At 38.9% G+C, this 16,314-nt stretch overlaps 2 protein-coding genes and 3 pseudogenes across 2 annotated transcripts; all 5 read right to left on the bottom strand.

Annotated features, from left to right (window-relative positions):
- Nucleotides 1-737: 737 nt before the first annotated feature.
- Nucleotides 738-10,781, bottom strand: LOC145905498 (nucleolar protein 6-like). The gene is made up of 23 exons (XM_082992715.1): nt 10,564-10,781; nt 10,306-10,422; nt 9,932-10,111; nt 9,517-9,688; nt 9,029-9,157; nt 8,814-8,977; nt 8,633-8,753; nt 8,228-8,373; nt 8,040-8,152; nt 7,620-7,797; nt 7,399-7,521; nt 6,321-6,469; nt 5,766-5,881; nt 5,245-5,372; nt 4,532-4,652; nt 3,691-3,848; nt 3,253-3,416; nt 2,816-2,968; nt 2,255-2,352; nt 1,798-2,009; nt 1,189-1,389; nt 1,020-1,121; nt 738-900 (listed from the first exon to the last, which is right to left on the bottom strand). Exons 1-23 carry the CDS (start codon nt 10,708-10,710, stop codon nt 760-762), a joined length of 3,333 nt encoding a protein of 1,110 aa, XP_082848841.1. The 5' UTR covers nt 10,711-10,781; the 3' UTR covers nt 738-759.
- On the bottom strand, nt 10,765-11,814 carry LOC145905499 (SAP domain-containing ribonucleoprotein-like). The gene has a single exon (XM_082992716.1). The coding sequence runs from the start codon at nt 11,708-11,710 to the stop codon at nt 11,045-11,047; it is 666 nt and encodes a 221-aa protein (XP_082848842.1). The 5' UTR covers nt 11,711-11,814; the 3' UTR covers nt 10,765-11,044.
- Nucleotides 11,815-12,387: 573 nt separating this feature from the next.
- On the bottom strand, nt 12,388-13,166 carry LOC145907197 (glutathione S-transferase Mu 5 pseudogene; annotated as a pseudogene).
- A 395-nt stretch (nt 13,167-13,561) lies between these two features.
- LOC145906357 (glutathione S-transferase Mu 4 pseudogene) lies at nt 13,562-14,529 on the bottom strand (annotated as a pseudogene).
- A 507-nt stretch (nt 14,530-15,036) lies between these two features.
- LOC145906710 (glutathione S-transferase-like) lies at nt 15,037-15,933 on the bottom strand (annotated as a pseudogene).
- Between the last annotated feature and the right edge of the window lie 381 nt (nt 15,934-16,314).

The raw sequence follows: 16,314 nt of genomic DNA, 5'->3' as shown, positions 1-16,314 counted from the left end.
TCCCAACCGGGAAAGTCTTTTCTATAGAAATACAGAGATGCGGCCTAGAAAGAGTGGCTTTCATGTCGCTGCACTTTTTGAGTGATATAGGCCTACGTTTTTATCAGGCCAAGGCGTTTGCAGTTGAGCGATCCTGCTGTGGCATTTGCAATTAACAAAAGGCCCGGCATTTTTCGCAACTCAGAACACGCTTTAAAAGTGGATGGGTTTGTGTGACATGGTTTAGGCATACAACTTTTCCCTGGCGCAATAGCTATACATTACCAGCACCGCAACCAATACAATCACTTTTACTGGCCATACTGATGATGAACAAGTATAGGTTCGAAACGTTCACTTAAAATGTTTAACAGCATCTTAGCTTTGACTTTTTTGTTCAAAGTTATTAACTCCACTTATTTTGCACCCAAATTTTACTGACCATTTTAGCATGTAAGTATGAAGACCGCTGCAAGACAGGGATAAGTTAGGTTGCCATATCTGTCAATGCACAAGTCCGAAAAGAGTAAGGTAGTCAATGACCTCGAAAATTTTGTAAATATTTTCGACGGCAACTACATAATGTTACGTTGATTAGCCGGCGCCAAGTTGAAAATTCAGGATATTTGGACAGTTTTGGACTGTTTTTCCGGACACATATTTTAACACCAAAATCCTGACATATCCGTAAAAACACGACTTCTGTCAACTTTCGACAGGATAACAAAACAATTTGGCGACTTTGCATATTTTTTTTTTTATTTTTAGGCGCGAGAGGAATCAAATCATCCACTTGTCGGAGTGAAGTTCGATTTTTTCAACCAAACCCTGGCCGATGATTTTGAAATCTTCCAACACATTATGAACACTTGGGGCGCACTTCCCCTCCTCCGACATTTCCACGCAAGCCGCGGATGAGAGCTAAGGAAAAAATCATGTAAAAAATACGGTAAGATTCGTTACAGTCAGCTAAATACCAAACTTTTATCGTTAAATGACACAGTAAAATTGATGCTGATCAAAGCGTTACAAGCGCTCACCTTAAAAGGCCTCGTCTCAAAAGCTTTCGGCCTCCATAAAACTCCAATAACAGAACCGCCATTATAATCGTGAAAAAACAATGCGAGGTCTCCAAAGCAGTTCTAAAGGCACAAGGAACCCATTGTGACGTCACAGTTAAATATTATTATGTCTGCAAACGGAACAAACCTCTAAGTCGGTCAGGTAAATTTGAACGGGGTCAAAACCGAGCACTGGTAGCACTCGTGACGTCACGAATTCGTCATCATCACTGTGGTGAATACTTTTTCCGATGTCACGCTGAACGATTTGCTCGTGTCGCCTTGGCAACCAACGCGGCCTCAAATGAATTATGACGTCGTAAACGGAGAGGTTTGGCATAAAAATTGCCTGAAAATATAAAATCTTCCATTACACAAAAGTTAGGTCGTTTCAATTATGAAGTAAAATGAGTTCAGATCAGTTGTAGGCAAACTTCCCAATTTACCGACCACAAATGATGAAAAATATGGAAGACGGGGTCGATAGGCCGTACAAAGAGGAACCACCCTATTTGCATTAATTAACGTTTGAAACCAAATAGTAAACCAACGTGTACTAAAATTACTATGTAGGCCGAACCGTGATTCATACAAATTCCTGGCGGGCCAGTTTGCGAGACCAAACGGCCCAGTCTAGGCCCGCTGGCCGGGGTTTGCCCACGTCTGGTTGAGTTGGGACGATCACCTTATTGTCGTAGTTACTTGTTCTATACATAAACGACGTAAAACAATAAAAAAATGTACTTTGCTGACTCACCGACAAATCTCTTTCAGCCGTACAAGACAAGCATGACTCAGCAGAATCGAGGCAAAGTTTGGACAAATCTTTAAACCTCCTCAAAATTACAGCGCTCGGTTTCTCAGCCGTCCAAAGGGACTGCGTCCTTTCCTTGGACGTAAAAATGGACATAGGCGGCAGGGCGTCCCGACTTTGCTTGAAATGTTCCGATATCGACTCGTAGTCGGACGCTGTGTACAAACATTAATATTGAGGAGAGGCAAAGATGGTTGTTATAAATTACAGAATTAGGAAAATGCACACAGCCATAGTAAAACACAGAAATATTAAACCACGGAGTACATTAATGGTATCAGGAACATTGTAGTTTATTTAATTTTGACACCCCTTATAACCGAAACGGCATGTGTAACTTAGGGCACATGGATACTGCTTAGTTCGTCTCGTTTGTGAATTGTGGTGTTATGAAGCTTACCGTTCAGTTCCTTGTTGAAATCGATTATGATAGGATTCTGCGCGAAGTCGAAGCTGGAGACGAATCTCAAAAATCTGAGAAATCCGACTTGGGCAGAACTGGAAAAACACGAAAAGGTGACAACTTGATGAGTAACATAAAAATGGCTGCAACAAAATATCAAACTCAACATACATATACTGTATAATATTTATATCATCATAATTTTTGACTTTTTGATGAACGAATCAAAGAATCAATGTTAAATTTCAACATTCCATAAATGCCGCGCGTAGTTTCAAAAATCTCAAAGATCCAATAGCGGTGGTTTGATTGTTGGACTGCTATTTCATTTGCATTAATATTTTTGCATTGTATTTGGGTACGAAATATGCTAATGAGTCTGCGTAATTCGGACTAAAATACGCTGTATTCCATTTATTTCCAGCCATCGACCAATCACGACCAAAACGCGAATTTCCGCAGCGTTAAAAAAAGCGACCCGGTTTCACTTGTGTAGAAATGTCATTACAATTTTTACATGGAAAACCGATACACGGAAAAACGCACACAGACGCTCACCCTGGTGCGGTGAATGGAAAGGGATCAGTGAAAAGATGCGAAACCATAAGTTCGACAGCTTCGGTCGTGATGTGTGTTGACAGAAGCTGTGAATTCACCCAACGTTTTGCGAGACGACATGCTCCACTGAAGGCTGGGAAATTCTGCCGCAACCTGGGTGAAAAAACAAACACTGAAAGCTTCCACATGGCTTAGAGCGCAGTCCAAACAGACTTGAGTTGTTTTGTTCGAAGTGCGGTTAAAACAGAAAGCACCCGTAAAATAAGATTAGGTACTTTTTCAAGGTGCGCGAATAGACAAATAAATTTGACACCACAAACAACTCAGTTACACTAAAATTATTTAAAAAACAACAACACTGCACATTGAGCGCTATTCGCAATCTGCCCTGGTCCCAACACACAATAAACACAAGTTATACATGAAAATATACGAACCCGTGAATTGAACTTGAAAACAAGGGCAGGTGTACGGTTCGTTTGGCAAGCTCCAACGACTGTGGCGTGTTTTTGATTTTCACCATTCCGTCCGGTGTCAACACCGTTTGGAGAATGGTTACTTCGCGATGGTAGGCAACACACACACGAAACACGAAACCATCCTTTGAAACCGACAAACATGTTATTGGGTGGAATCACACGGCTTGCGGAATTTGTTTTTGTTATTTCTGGTAGTGCAACTCATAGCAATAGAGACATAGGGTTTTGACTGGTTTGAATTTGCCTCTGAGGGGAAACGCCTGCATGCGGTCTTTCGAAATTAAAAAATGTTTGTGAATAATGTAAAAATAATACCGAATGACCCGAGCACTACTTGGCAGTCTAAAAACAACTTGCGTGACGACTTTTGCAAAACATATTTTGCAACATACTTACCATTAGAACATCGATATGCGTTTGTGACGGGATGCAAATCAGATTAGGGTGATTGTGCTTGAGCTCATTAGCCATTGCAAGATGGAAGGCTGCTTTGAGTCTGCGGAGCGCTTGCGCCTCTTGTGGCCACTTTCCACTTCCCTCCATGTTGCAGATTACTGTTAAACAAAGGTATGAGAGGTCATACGCATGTACATCGAAACTTATAGGGTTTGATCTAAAAAGGATGCGTGCCATCCTTTTTGTGCACTATCTATTTTGTAGGTTATGTCTTTAAACATGTTTGCAACACACAATTAAGGAACACATTTTGAAAAATATTTTTTACATTCTAGGTAAAAATCTACCTGCGTGCCATTTTTAAACCAATGGTGAGCCAAATTTGACACGCCCTGTGATGCGCTTCCCAACATTAATAACTTTTTATGAAGTCTGTCAAGGTGGCAGTGTAACACAACATACCACGGTGGACTGAGAGAGAGATCTATGGAGACATTGGATTTTGTCGAATGTACAGCGATATTTTTCCAATTCCCTAACTGTCACAACGTTTCGGATGATCTCCGCATTGGCCAAAAAAGGGTCACGAGCCATTCTCCGTAATTTAAAATAACTTGGGTTGGCAAGACAATTACCATACATTAACCCGTAAAATGATCCCATAAAGTCTTAAAACTAATCTAGATTATATTCCAGTATATCATTGATAAAATAAACATAATTTGTCCCCTACAATAATATGGAACCTACTTTGGAGAAAAACAAATATTCAAATTATTTCAAGACCACAAAATGTTCACACCAATGTTTGAAATGTGCGCTCTTATTTCCGGATACTAACTTTCTATTGGCGGAACGTAAGTCGGGCATTTCTTCTCCGGCACAGGAACTTGTATTTGATCTTGTGCAACGCGAATTGTTGGAACTGCATCGTTTGCTTGACACCTGCTTGGCGGATAAACCTAATAGGACACAAAACGTACACGTGAAGAAAGTTAGTAATGCTGTTTTTTTGCCGAAAAAAGTCTTTGCACAACAAGCTGGGCTGATGAGACTTAGGCCCGGTCCACACTCACGCTTTGCGCCGGCGGATTCTTTGTTTGTTTCATTATACGCCGGCGTACGGGCTTACGCTCGGGACATTGAAACGAACATAGAATCCGTCGGCGCAAAGCGTGAGTGGGGACCCGGCCTGATAAGCAGTTACACATTGTCTGCAGCTCCAAAACACTTGTGCGATGTGCAATTGTGTTGCAATAAAGAGCAGTAAAATCACCCATGAATATATTCATAAAAACTTACGTTCAGTGTGAGAGATAATGCTAGAAAAATGCAGTTTCTTTCACATGTTATTACACGTTTTATGGAAAGCTTTAACCAATGTCGTATTGCATCAATCCTAACTCGGCATTAGCACGTAAGTGTTAACCACTCATTTTGTGTTTGCGTCAAGTATACCAGCGTGGATGTATGGTAAACCATACATAACAGATATTATTTATCGAGGGTGAAAATAGGGCAAAACAAAATATTCTTTCATAGTGGAAAACATACTTCAGTGTGACGTAAAATGGATGAAATTCCCTGCAGGTTTGTGATGGACAGTGGAAGACTTTTGAGGTCCCTCAACTTCAAACACAAGTCGTTGTACGCCGAGCCACAATCTTGTAATGCTTCTTCACCTGAAGTGTTGTAGATATGCAACTTTTAACCAGGCAAATTATAGGATTTATGGTTTAGTCAAGAGTGAGTACAAAGTAATTTCTACAGGGAAATCCCCGGTGAAACTGGTGATTCTTGACCTTTTTACTTAGGAACCAGTACTCGTTTCTTGTATTTCCTTATAATAAGATTTACATGTAATAAAGCATTTATTTCACCATTCCTAATGATCAAGCATGCATATGAAGCTTCTAGGAACGGGTTTTACGCCCTTAGCTACGAATCCTGCCTCAAACACAAATTTGACGTATCGTATATTGCATTTTACTCACAGATGTACTTCGTTGGATATGTGAAAGTTGCGTAACAACGCTTGCTTTTTAATAATAAACTTGAAGAAACAGGATTCAAACCTGTTCCAATAAATCCGATAGTTGAACCATTCTTCAAGCATCGTGGTGCAATTTTAATAAACTCTTCAAGCTCGGACCCCGTGAACCGCAAAGCTAAGGGGCTGATGTCGCAGTGCCTGCACAAAACAAATATTTCTATTTTTTATTGGACTTGGGTTTATCGGCAAATTAGCCTCCTTTGCACTTCACAATGTATTACTGTTTTCTTATAACAAGAAGGCATAAAAGGTCGCTTCCAGACCTATTGTAAAATGAGTAAATAGTTGTAAAAATTAGATTTTTTTTATCACAAAAGCGCAGGGTGTTTTTAAAATGCACATTGAGGCTAATGAAGCTATAAATAGTAACCACTATTAACGCTGTTGGCGACGATTTTAGAAAGTGCCGCGGACCCCAGCGGGAACTACTGCACTGAGCATATCACAGACATTGTTCGAGTTAGTCTACAATTACCCACACACAATAAACCTTCATCAGTGCATATATTTCAGATCTCAAATAGCAATTAAGCGTTTGAGGAAAAAATAATGTACAATTTGACAAAAGAGAGTTCACCTTTTGAGAAGAAACTTGCAAATGTTTAATATTATCTCCCTCCTCTCTGCAGCATTGGAACATTTCCACACAATCGCCTCACAAATCGCACCATCTTTAAACCTCCGCAGTTCAGACTTTTCTCCCCAGAATTCACGAAACGCAGTCGCCTGGAAGAAAGAAGCATGTAAATGATGGCGACATCACTAAGAAATGAAAAGAATACCGGAGTACAGTCACGCGCAAATAAAATTAGGCTATGTGCGAAATATTTTGTACAATCCGGTCCCGTGCCACCTCATTGTTTTAGTAATTACTCGTAAAACCTTTTTACGCGTTGAACTAATACGCAAATGAATGATCAGATGCAACGAAAGGGGAAAGATACTGACAATTGTGTGACGTTTCACGCGTTCCCTGTGTTGTGCACCCCTGCCTTTTAAGAGCCACATGCCTCCCTAAAAAAAACTAATGTGCCGAGTCCAAATACCCTGTCATGCATGACATAGAGGTGATTATTCATGACACAATCGGTGACGTACCAGTTCATATTCCAAAACTGTTTGATGAAATAAAAAATTTAAATCGTTGCGGCTACTAACACAAAAATGATGGCATACGATGTCATTATTTCTACTTTTAAGACAGGCTTATAGGAGTCTCCACCCCAACCACCTGTCCATGAACTAAGGTAACCGGTATACTAGTTTGTAAGTCATTTCTAACTGCATTTAATATTTTCGTTCCAAAATCGACCTTTTTCCAATGACACTCGTTGTGCGTGACACAGGTGGAAACTTCACGTTTGCAAAATGACAATATACAATAGAGATTATTTATATTGCAATTTTGCCCATTTCTAACTGATCCATGCAGTAAAAACAAACTCTTGGTCTTAATTTTAGCAAGCACCATTGTCATTGTCACACATGATGTTGTTCGACAAAAACATCAGAACTTGTACATGCCATGCTTTCAGTAGCTTATCACCATAAAAAATAATGATTACATTAAGCCGATCTGTGGTGCATCAAGGTTAGGCGACCTGCTATAGACGAAGGATTTACTTAAACTATAAATATTTTGTGAGTATATTTACTTCTGGGAAGTCTGCAGAGGGTCCGCGTTCCAGGACATTGGTGAAGGATTCTTGATCCAACAAAAAACCCAGGGAAAAGCCATCGACCTCTTTCCATGTTGGAGGGCTCTCGTCAATTTTCCACTGAAAAAATATCACCCACGGGCTATTTTAAGCAGTCCAATTTTTGGAAACACAAATAAAGATAATGTGGTAAATATTTTTTATATTCTGCAGCTTACTGGTTTATAGGAATGTGTTCTGATACCAAGGTGTTGGATTCTGTTTCCTAATCCCTTCGACAGAAGTGCAATGACATGCGGAAGAACTGCAGTGATGCAATTCCCTCCATGATCAGGCAAATTCTGAGTCACTGAAATTTTTTCTGCTGCTTTTTTTAATGATGCTGGTTTGAGAAACCTACAATTGGACAAAAATTTTAATATATAGGCATAAATCTGTCTAAAAACATATTGTTCATCTCTAAAAACTGCAAAATAGATCAAGCAATAAGGGTTGTTCGAATCGCTTTAGAGAGTTCAGTAAAAAGGGGTAATTTTAAAATTTTGAATTTGAACTTTTTGCTTATCACAATTTAGGAAGAAAGTTAGTTTATTCCGAAGCATATACTTGTTACTACTTCACACTGTAACGAGACCTACTCAATAACTTGGTCGTATTTTTCAAGGAATGGAACAGGCTTCATGAATACTGAAGAAAAACCACTTTGTTTGTCGTCCAAAGCATCAAGAGACAACCTGGCCTCGTGACAAACCTACAACACAAAAAGGACAGCCACATAAAAAATCATATGACAGAAATAAAAAAATGACCACTACAATACACAGACCTGTTTGTACACAAGCAGTGGCATATCAGCACACAAATTTAATGTTCCACTTGGGTCAATAAATACTACTTCAAAATGGTTGTGAAAATTTGAAAGATCTTCGGTTTTGTTGAAAGAAATTCCATTGCTGTTCCAACCAGACATGCCTAAATCATATGTATTGTACTATTTCGAAATTCATTTTAATTGATCATGGGTATCATTCCCCCATTCCATTGCAATTGTTACGACAAAGTCCACCTTTAAATACCTTTTTGAATGATGTTGATATGTATTATTTAGTGTATTTGCATCATACAGGGCCATTAAACAAATAAGCATTGAAAATTTAGCCCAAAACCAGTGCAGTTATTTTATCTTGCTGCTTTTGCATGGAGAATTAGTTGAGAATTCACAAGATCTTACCCAAATACTGTAAAGTGTTTCTCACTATCTGGTAACTGCTCATTAATTTGTTGATCTTGTTGATTGATATTAAATAACACAACAGCATTGACACCAAAAACCCACTGAAACTTCCATGGCCCTTTAAAATGAAAGTAAAAATGTAAACAGATTAACTGCTGTATTTTTTTAGAGTGTTTACCTGATCCAGATCCCTCTGTCGAAGCCACACTTTTAAAAGCTTTACTGCATCTTTAAACGACTGGAAGTCATTTGATGCTTCATAAACGAAATATAAATGGGATTCCATCAACATGTCCTTCAGCATACAGCTGTTGTAGTGTGGGGTGGGTGACAAAGCGTCATCTTTAAACATTACAGGTGTTTTTTTTTGGTATTTTTTTGATTATTTTATACCTTCTGTTGGTTGTGCACCAGTGTACCAAGCTTGTCTTATATTGCTTTTATTCGGTGCAAATCTCTCTGGTTTAAAGCTTCCAGACTGGGGACAAGCATGAAGTCTCACGATTATCTTGCTCAAATTTCCTAGTAAAAAATCATATATTTGTAAAAATCTTTAAAAGAAAATTAAAAATAGTAAGTTGCAAATTGCTTTAAGAGTGTTTGAACAATTTTGCTAATCAATTCACAATTTCAGAAAGTTACATGATTCCTCCAATTTAGATAAAAGAAATTTATGCTTCAAAAACCTAAAACGTTTGAGATTTTTCATGTACACTGCATAAACATGACTGTAGCAATGTGATAGTGGTCAATGTTTTTATCTGGGACAACATTTAAATGTTCACATGTCAGAAACAACCAGCATACATGATACGGTAAAAATTTTGGATCTTAACAAAAACAAATCAATTTTTAGAAAAAACTATGAACTTATTTTTTACCCGGTGGAGGTGAGACCAATACTATTGGTTTCATTGGATTGTCACCAAAGTATGAAAATTTTATGTCAAACACAACACTTTTGTTGGCAAGTTGTGAAGTAACATGTGCAAGGTACAGGGCACGCTTTCGGAAATAACGCTGGTTCAGATGATCCTTGCTTTGAAAACACTCCTGAAATTTTAAGCGTAAATCTTAAATCTGAGCGATTTGGCCTGAAAGTTTTTAAACCACTGGACAGCAGCAACAGAGGTTCGCAAAGTGGGCAAAAATTACTTGTACATCATTGATGAAATTAATGTATATATTGGAAAGTATTGGCACCCCGGGATTTTGCAATCTTTTGTCAAAAAAATCTCGAATGAAAAATATTACAGGGAAGCTGTAATGTTTCGCATTCTTTTGTCATTGTGGTACCTTGGGCATAACAAGCAGCAAATCAATATTTATGTCATGCTTGAGACAGGTGCCAAGCTGATAGCTGCCCACCAACTTGATCTCAGCTGGAGGAATGAATTTCATGTTTCCCTTCACCTTTGTAGGCTTTCGGACGATTGGAAAGACCACTGAAGAGTCTAACCACGACATACTCTGAAGCTGAGAAAAAAACAAGTACAAAACATGTGGTTTTATCAATAAATGCAGATAAAGGTGCTGCTATGTGCAGTTTTAGCAAGGCTTATAACGTAAACTGGGTATAATTGCTATTGACATGTACTTTATTGGTTGGTTACTTACCAAGGGATTCTATATGAAATATCTTGTTTTAAAAATTTAAAATTTATCATTACCAGTGTTGATTCTGTTTCCTTGATTGACATTATTGCATCATGCAATGAATGAAGGTAAGAATCTATTTCTTCCCTTCTTTTTTGTGGAAGGGAAATTTCCTTGAGGGTCTCTTTGATCTGAAAATATGAATGAAATAAAAATAATTGTATAAATACAGCCCTTAAAAAAATAAACATAACTTCTGCACCTTTTCTTTGACTAATTTTAGTCAGAAAAAACTTACATTCCTACACTGTACAAATAGGAAAAACACAAACCTCTAATTTCACTAAGTTGGAGTGAAAAAGCATTTCCGTTTCTCGCAAATCCATAAGTTCTTCATTTGTTGGGGGTTTGTAAAGCTCACTTCTGGGCAGTTTTGCTGACGGAGGCCCATCACCGTCAGACATTGTAACGTCATGCATTTTTTTTTCAGAGTCCCAACTATGTTTGCCAATTAACCAACAATAATTTGTCACCTAAAAACAAGTTTATTATGCACAATAGTATTGGTACATTATTTTCAAATAGCAGATGAATGAATACACAACAAAAATGACCGTCTAATGATGATATTAAATTGAAAGCTGCTTCAATAATATATTTTGCTTTTCTGCTATTAATTCTAACGAAACATTAAAAGCACCTCCACCAACAAAAAAGTATCCATTTAGAAAGTACAAACACAACTTGCACAGCTTCAGAGCCAACAGCAATTAAACTACTTAAACATCACATAACAATGCACTGTTCATTCAATCAGGCCACAGATATTCCAAATCTCTCTGCCCTTTTTCGCTTCTTTTCCTCAGAAGCGCTATCCAGTCCTTTGTGAACACCTCCAAATCTTTGTTGTCGCTTCAGTTTTCGTTCTTCGTCTTCAGTTTTCGACAAAGTGTCAGAGACAACCACTCCAAAACGTTCAGCTCGAGATTTCAGTTTCTCTTTGTCGACTCCAACAGGCCCACCCACGTCTTTGGCTCCAAAACGTTTAGAGCGGTTGGCCAAACGCTGTGCATCAGAAAGCTCATTTGCTTTCAGACCAAACTTTTGGGCCCGAGCCAACTTGCGTTCGTCATCAGTCATATCTTTCGACAGATTTATTTCTGGCGTTGTTATCATGTCTTCCTGAGTTTTTGCCACTGGTTCTTCTTCCTCTGGTGGATCTTCATCCTTTTCTGGAGGACTTTCCAGCTTCTCTTCTGTTTCCTCCACAGCCTGTTCCACTTCTTCTTCTTCCTCTAGAATCCCAGCATCATCATCATCCTCTACCTCTGCTCCTTCATGCTCTTCCATGTATTGTTGGAGTCTTTGTATTAGATCCTGCTTATTTCCTGACACTTTTTGCCCACGAAGCTGTAGTTCTCGCTTCAAGTCAGCTATTTTCATTTTATTTAAATCCAGAACAAATTCTTCTTCCGCCATTTTTTTTGATGTAATTTACCCTTTCGTGATTTTGTTGAGCTAAGTAGGTAACTGTTCTGTAACTGTAATATAGTTTCTTACAGTTTTCTATCAATAGGTGTAACGTATTTAATAAAACAGCGAATATTGTACGAAACCCGCAAAAGTTTATTTCGCATTCCGCTCTACATTATTAGACTTCTGGCGCTTGCTGCTATTATACAAACGATTGGGCTTTAGCCGCTTTGCATTATCACAAAACTATCTTGGTCTATTTCATCTTGGCCACAAATCTTGCAAAATTAAGAAGCAACTAGCAAATATTCGTGGCAACACGCACATGGAGCAGCATTTACTGCAAACGTGATGGGCCATCGCGAATGGCTTTATGTTTGTTCCCTAGTGGGTTCTGTAAAAGTTTTTCTCTATCAGAAGATGATCGCTAGCATCAACCTTGCAAGTAACATTACAGTGATAAAACACACACACAATTGTTTCTATTTTGAATTGAAATATTAAACTAGTATTTGAATACTTGAAAGAAAATGATAAAATTGAACATAAAGCGTTAAGTACGTCTCATGTTGTAAGTCTCATCCACTATTTCTAACCATGTGTTAAATTTGGACCTCCACGGTATGGTTTGCCATATTTATATTTTAAATGCTTCGAAACGATCACAAACACAACAGTTTACAATTAGGTCATTTTATTCGAGAACAAAATCAAAAATTTATTGCATATCATTTCACTGTGGATGAAAAAGGTAATTAATAGGTACTATAATTGGTCGCTGATGTCACTCAAACTGGCCACCAAACACAGCAACTTTTCTCAAAATGGGAAACCGATGAAACCTCTCCGATTGTTTATATTGCGCAATGGCATCCAATGACTCAAAAGTTTCAAGATACCTGGCAACGTTTGTGAACGGCTTTAAGCAATCAGGCAACCACAATACCAAGCAACTCAAAAACTCAGCAAACATAAAATCAATGTACGTTAGTCTGTCGCCGGCAAGCCATTTGGAAGTTGCCAAAAGCAAGTCAAAATCAGACATTTTTGCGGGAAAATCGGCAACAAACTTGGCTTTGCTCTCTTCGTGGGTTGCTTGATCGTACAAAGTTTTCGTGTATGAATTACGAAAGTCATACAGCACACCTTGCATCTGATCACAAAGCATGTTTTCATGGTTGCTTTCTGGGTAAAGCCGATTGTGCTTTCTGGCAAGATATCTCATAATAGCGTAGCTTTCAGTGAGCCTTACATCTCCATCTATTAGGTACGGCATATTGGCAAACGGAATGCCAATGCTTGGTTTGACTGCAAACCAATCGCTTTTGTCATCAGTTTTGTAGTAATTTATTTCTTCATAAGGAACATTCAGGTAGTTTAACATCAAACGAATAGGTTCCCCTTTTGCACGTATGTTCCAATAACCAAGAAGAACCTTTTCTTTGCTCGAAAAACTGGTCATTGTGTACTTTCAGTGCTGCTGCTCAATGCCACTGCGACTATAAGCGTGTGTGAGCGATTGTGCGATTGTGCGATTGTGCTCAAGTGGTAACTCGTGCAGCGTGTATATGCGTCGCACTGCAAGGCATGTTTGCTGTGTATGGGTCAACTACTATTGCTTCAACTATCGTACTTTCAGCCGAGCCGGAACCAGAAACTAAAAACCAATGATGCATATCTCGTTTTTCTCGTTACGGCTCAAGGCATGTATAAAACAGGTTGGGCAATTTTTCGCGTCATTTATTATGCTATATGTGCCCAATTTTGCAGGTTTATATGTGCAACTTTCTTGCATCTGTTCCGAAATACATGCAAATAAACTTCAAGTAGCTTGCGTTTTTGATTCAAATCAAAATACACAGATTCGAAAATTATTTTATTATCAGTTCCTGTCAGTAACTTGCACAGTTTCAGGAAATTTAACTTTGATTATGTAATATCAGTTTGTTACGACCGCATTGAGTGTAAAACAATTACGTGCATAAATCAAAGCACCAATGGAATCAATCGCTAATAAATCAGTTTATCCATTTTTCTTCATGCCAGAGTAAACGATTTATTTTTGGTCAGGATCCCCAAAATAAAGTGCTCTTGGGGTTAGAAGTGGGAACTTTTTAAATCTGTCGGATTTCTTGTAAGCAGCGATGCGCTCCAAAGCTTCAAAACTCTCAAGGTAATTCTTCGTAGCGGGAAACTGGTCCAAACAGCCAGGAAAACACAAGGACAGACAACTTAGCCACTCGGCAAAGAAGAAATCGACGTAGGTTAGCCGTTCTCCAGCAAGCCACTTGGACTTTACAAGAAGGTTTTCAAACTGGGACATTTTTCCAGGAAAATCGGCAAGAAATTTCGCTTTGGACTGCTCGAACGTAACCCGATCGTAAAACGTTTTTGCGTAGGTGCCCCTGAAGTCGTAGATCACACCCTGCAGCTGGTCACACCTCATATTTTCCTCATCGGTTTCAGGGTACAGCTGCTTGTGCTTGCGAGCAAAGTAACGCAAAATCGCGAATGTTTCCGTCAACTTAACGTCGCCGTCGATGATATACGGAACATTGGGAAAGTTGATACCAAGTTTAGGCTTTTGGTCATACCAGTCGCTAGCGTCAAAATCAGGTGGTCCCCCAAAATGATAGAACTTCATCTTATAGTCGACGCCCAGATATTCTAGAATCAATTTGACGGACTCGCCTTTACCGCGTAGCTTCCAGTAACCGAACGTAACATCCATTGCGGCATAAAAAATTACAACGACGTGGAATGACTGCGCACTGCTACAGACTATAAGCTGACTGAGCACAAATAGGTGTGCTCATGTACTCTCAAACATTTGTTTGAACTAACGCGAGCACACGCGGGATACTAGGTTGCGGGTAAAAAAAGGCATGAAGTCGTCTGATCTGCAAACAAACTTAACGCCTTGCAAATTTGGTGTGTTTGTTTGCCCTTTCAATAACCGAAAGGCTTAATGCATAATCAAAGTTCATGTACTGCTAGCACTGCATTTGGAATGCCACTGCAACATAAATGTTACAAACAGTTTACTCTGACCTTCCCGCAAACACCGCTGATTTTCTCAACAGCGGAAATATACTGAAACGACTTGATGTTGTAGGGCGTTTAAAACGTCTTACACAAAATATTAACACTGCCGTATATCTGACTCCTGATAAAAAGGCTACTCTCTAACCCAAAGTCAATCTGTCAGTTTAATGCATAAATAACAGTCGCACGAGTATTACAATAAAACGTTACAAACCACGCGTATACTAAAGTCTTTGTCTGTTTGAATCCCCGAGTTGTATTATACCGTTTGAAACCAAGACCCGAAAATGAATGAATAAATAATCTTTTACCCAAGATATGTGGCGTATATAAAAATGCATACAGGGTCGTTAGAGTTCGGACTAATACATGACTCATTTGAAAAGACAGCTTGTTGCTGAAAGTTGTCACATAATAGGTCGGCCGGATATTAAGTTGTCTTCCGTGCAAACGAATAAATAGCACACTTGTCGTAAATGAGTTGATACGGGTTCAGGGCGTGATTATTATCCGACGTTAATAAAATACAGTTGATGCCACGAAAACACAACATAACATATGATAAATATGACGTCGAATAATATTTCTTGTACTTGTCAATGGTTTCAAAGGCCACAAATCTTTCCTTGTATTTATATACCAAGGGATAGGGTACCAATATCCCCGGGACCCACAAATCCACACAACTAAGCACAAGTTCAGCAAAAAAGAAATCCACATACGTCAAGCGGTCGCCAGCCAACCATAACGAGTTACCCAACCATGCTTTGAATTCTGCCATTTTGCGCGGACCGGAAACGCCGTTAAAAAGTCTGCCTTGCCTTTTTCGTGCGTTTCTTGGTCGTATAATGGCTTTGCGATGGAACTTCTTAAATCAGACACTACACCCTGGATCTGATCGCATTTTATGTTTTCCTCATCGTTTTCTTGGTAGAGGTTTTGGTGTTTCCTAGCCAGGTACCTCGTGATGGCTGTAGACTCAGTTAGTTTGACGTCTTCATCGATGAAATAGGGCAAATTCACAAATGGAATGCGGAGCTCATCCCTCGATGCCTATCGCTTTTGTCATCCAAATTGTAATAGTTTACCTCATCGTACGGTATATCCAGATAATTCAACATCAATGGAATAGGGTCTGCCTTGCCTCGAGAATCCCAGTATCCAAGAATTACTTTGCTGCTCATCTTAAATGTCACTTTTCTTGCGTTTAAAAGTATGTGTTTATTTTCAGCGGATGGCAAACAACACAATCTTAGCATTTGAGGTGTTTGTCAGGTAGCGCTACCAGTTGCTTTCAAGAGACGTTACGGAGTTGGATTTGTCAGCAAACAAATGGACCAAATTGGAAGCTACACGGAATTGTTGCCAATAATTATAAACTGTTTGCGCAGCCGGAAAATACAACTGACTATAAACAACCTAAATCTACAGATATTTTGTAAAACTTAACTGGATGTCTTCGAACTGTGACGTCATAAAAGGTGTTCCGTCAGGACAAACAAATTAGCACAATTTAAGACCAAAATGCATATCCAGGTATAAAAATCATGTTTATCATGTTGTTT

The sequence above is a fragment of the Ascidia mentula genome, chromosome 6 (assembly GCF_947561715.1).
Source record: "Ascidia mentula chromosome 6, kaAscMent1.1, whole genome shotgun sequence".
Taxonomy (NCBI): domain Eukaryota; kingdom Metazoa; phylum Chordata; class Ascidiacea; order Phlebobranchia; family Ascidiidae; genus Ascidia; species Ascidia mentula.
This window is presented reverse-complemented; position numbering and strand designations above follow the sequence as displayed.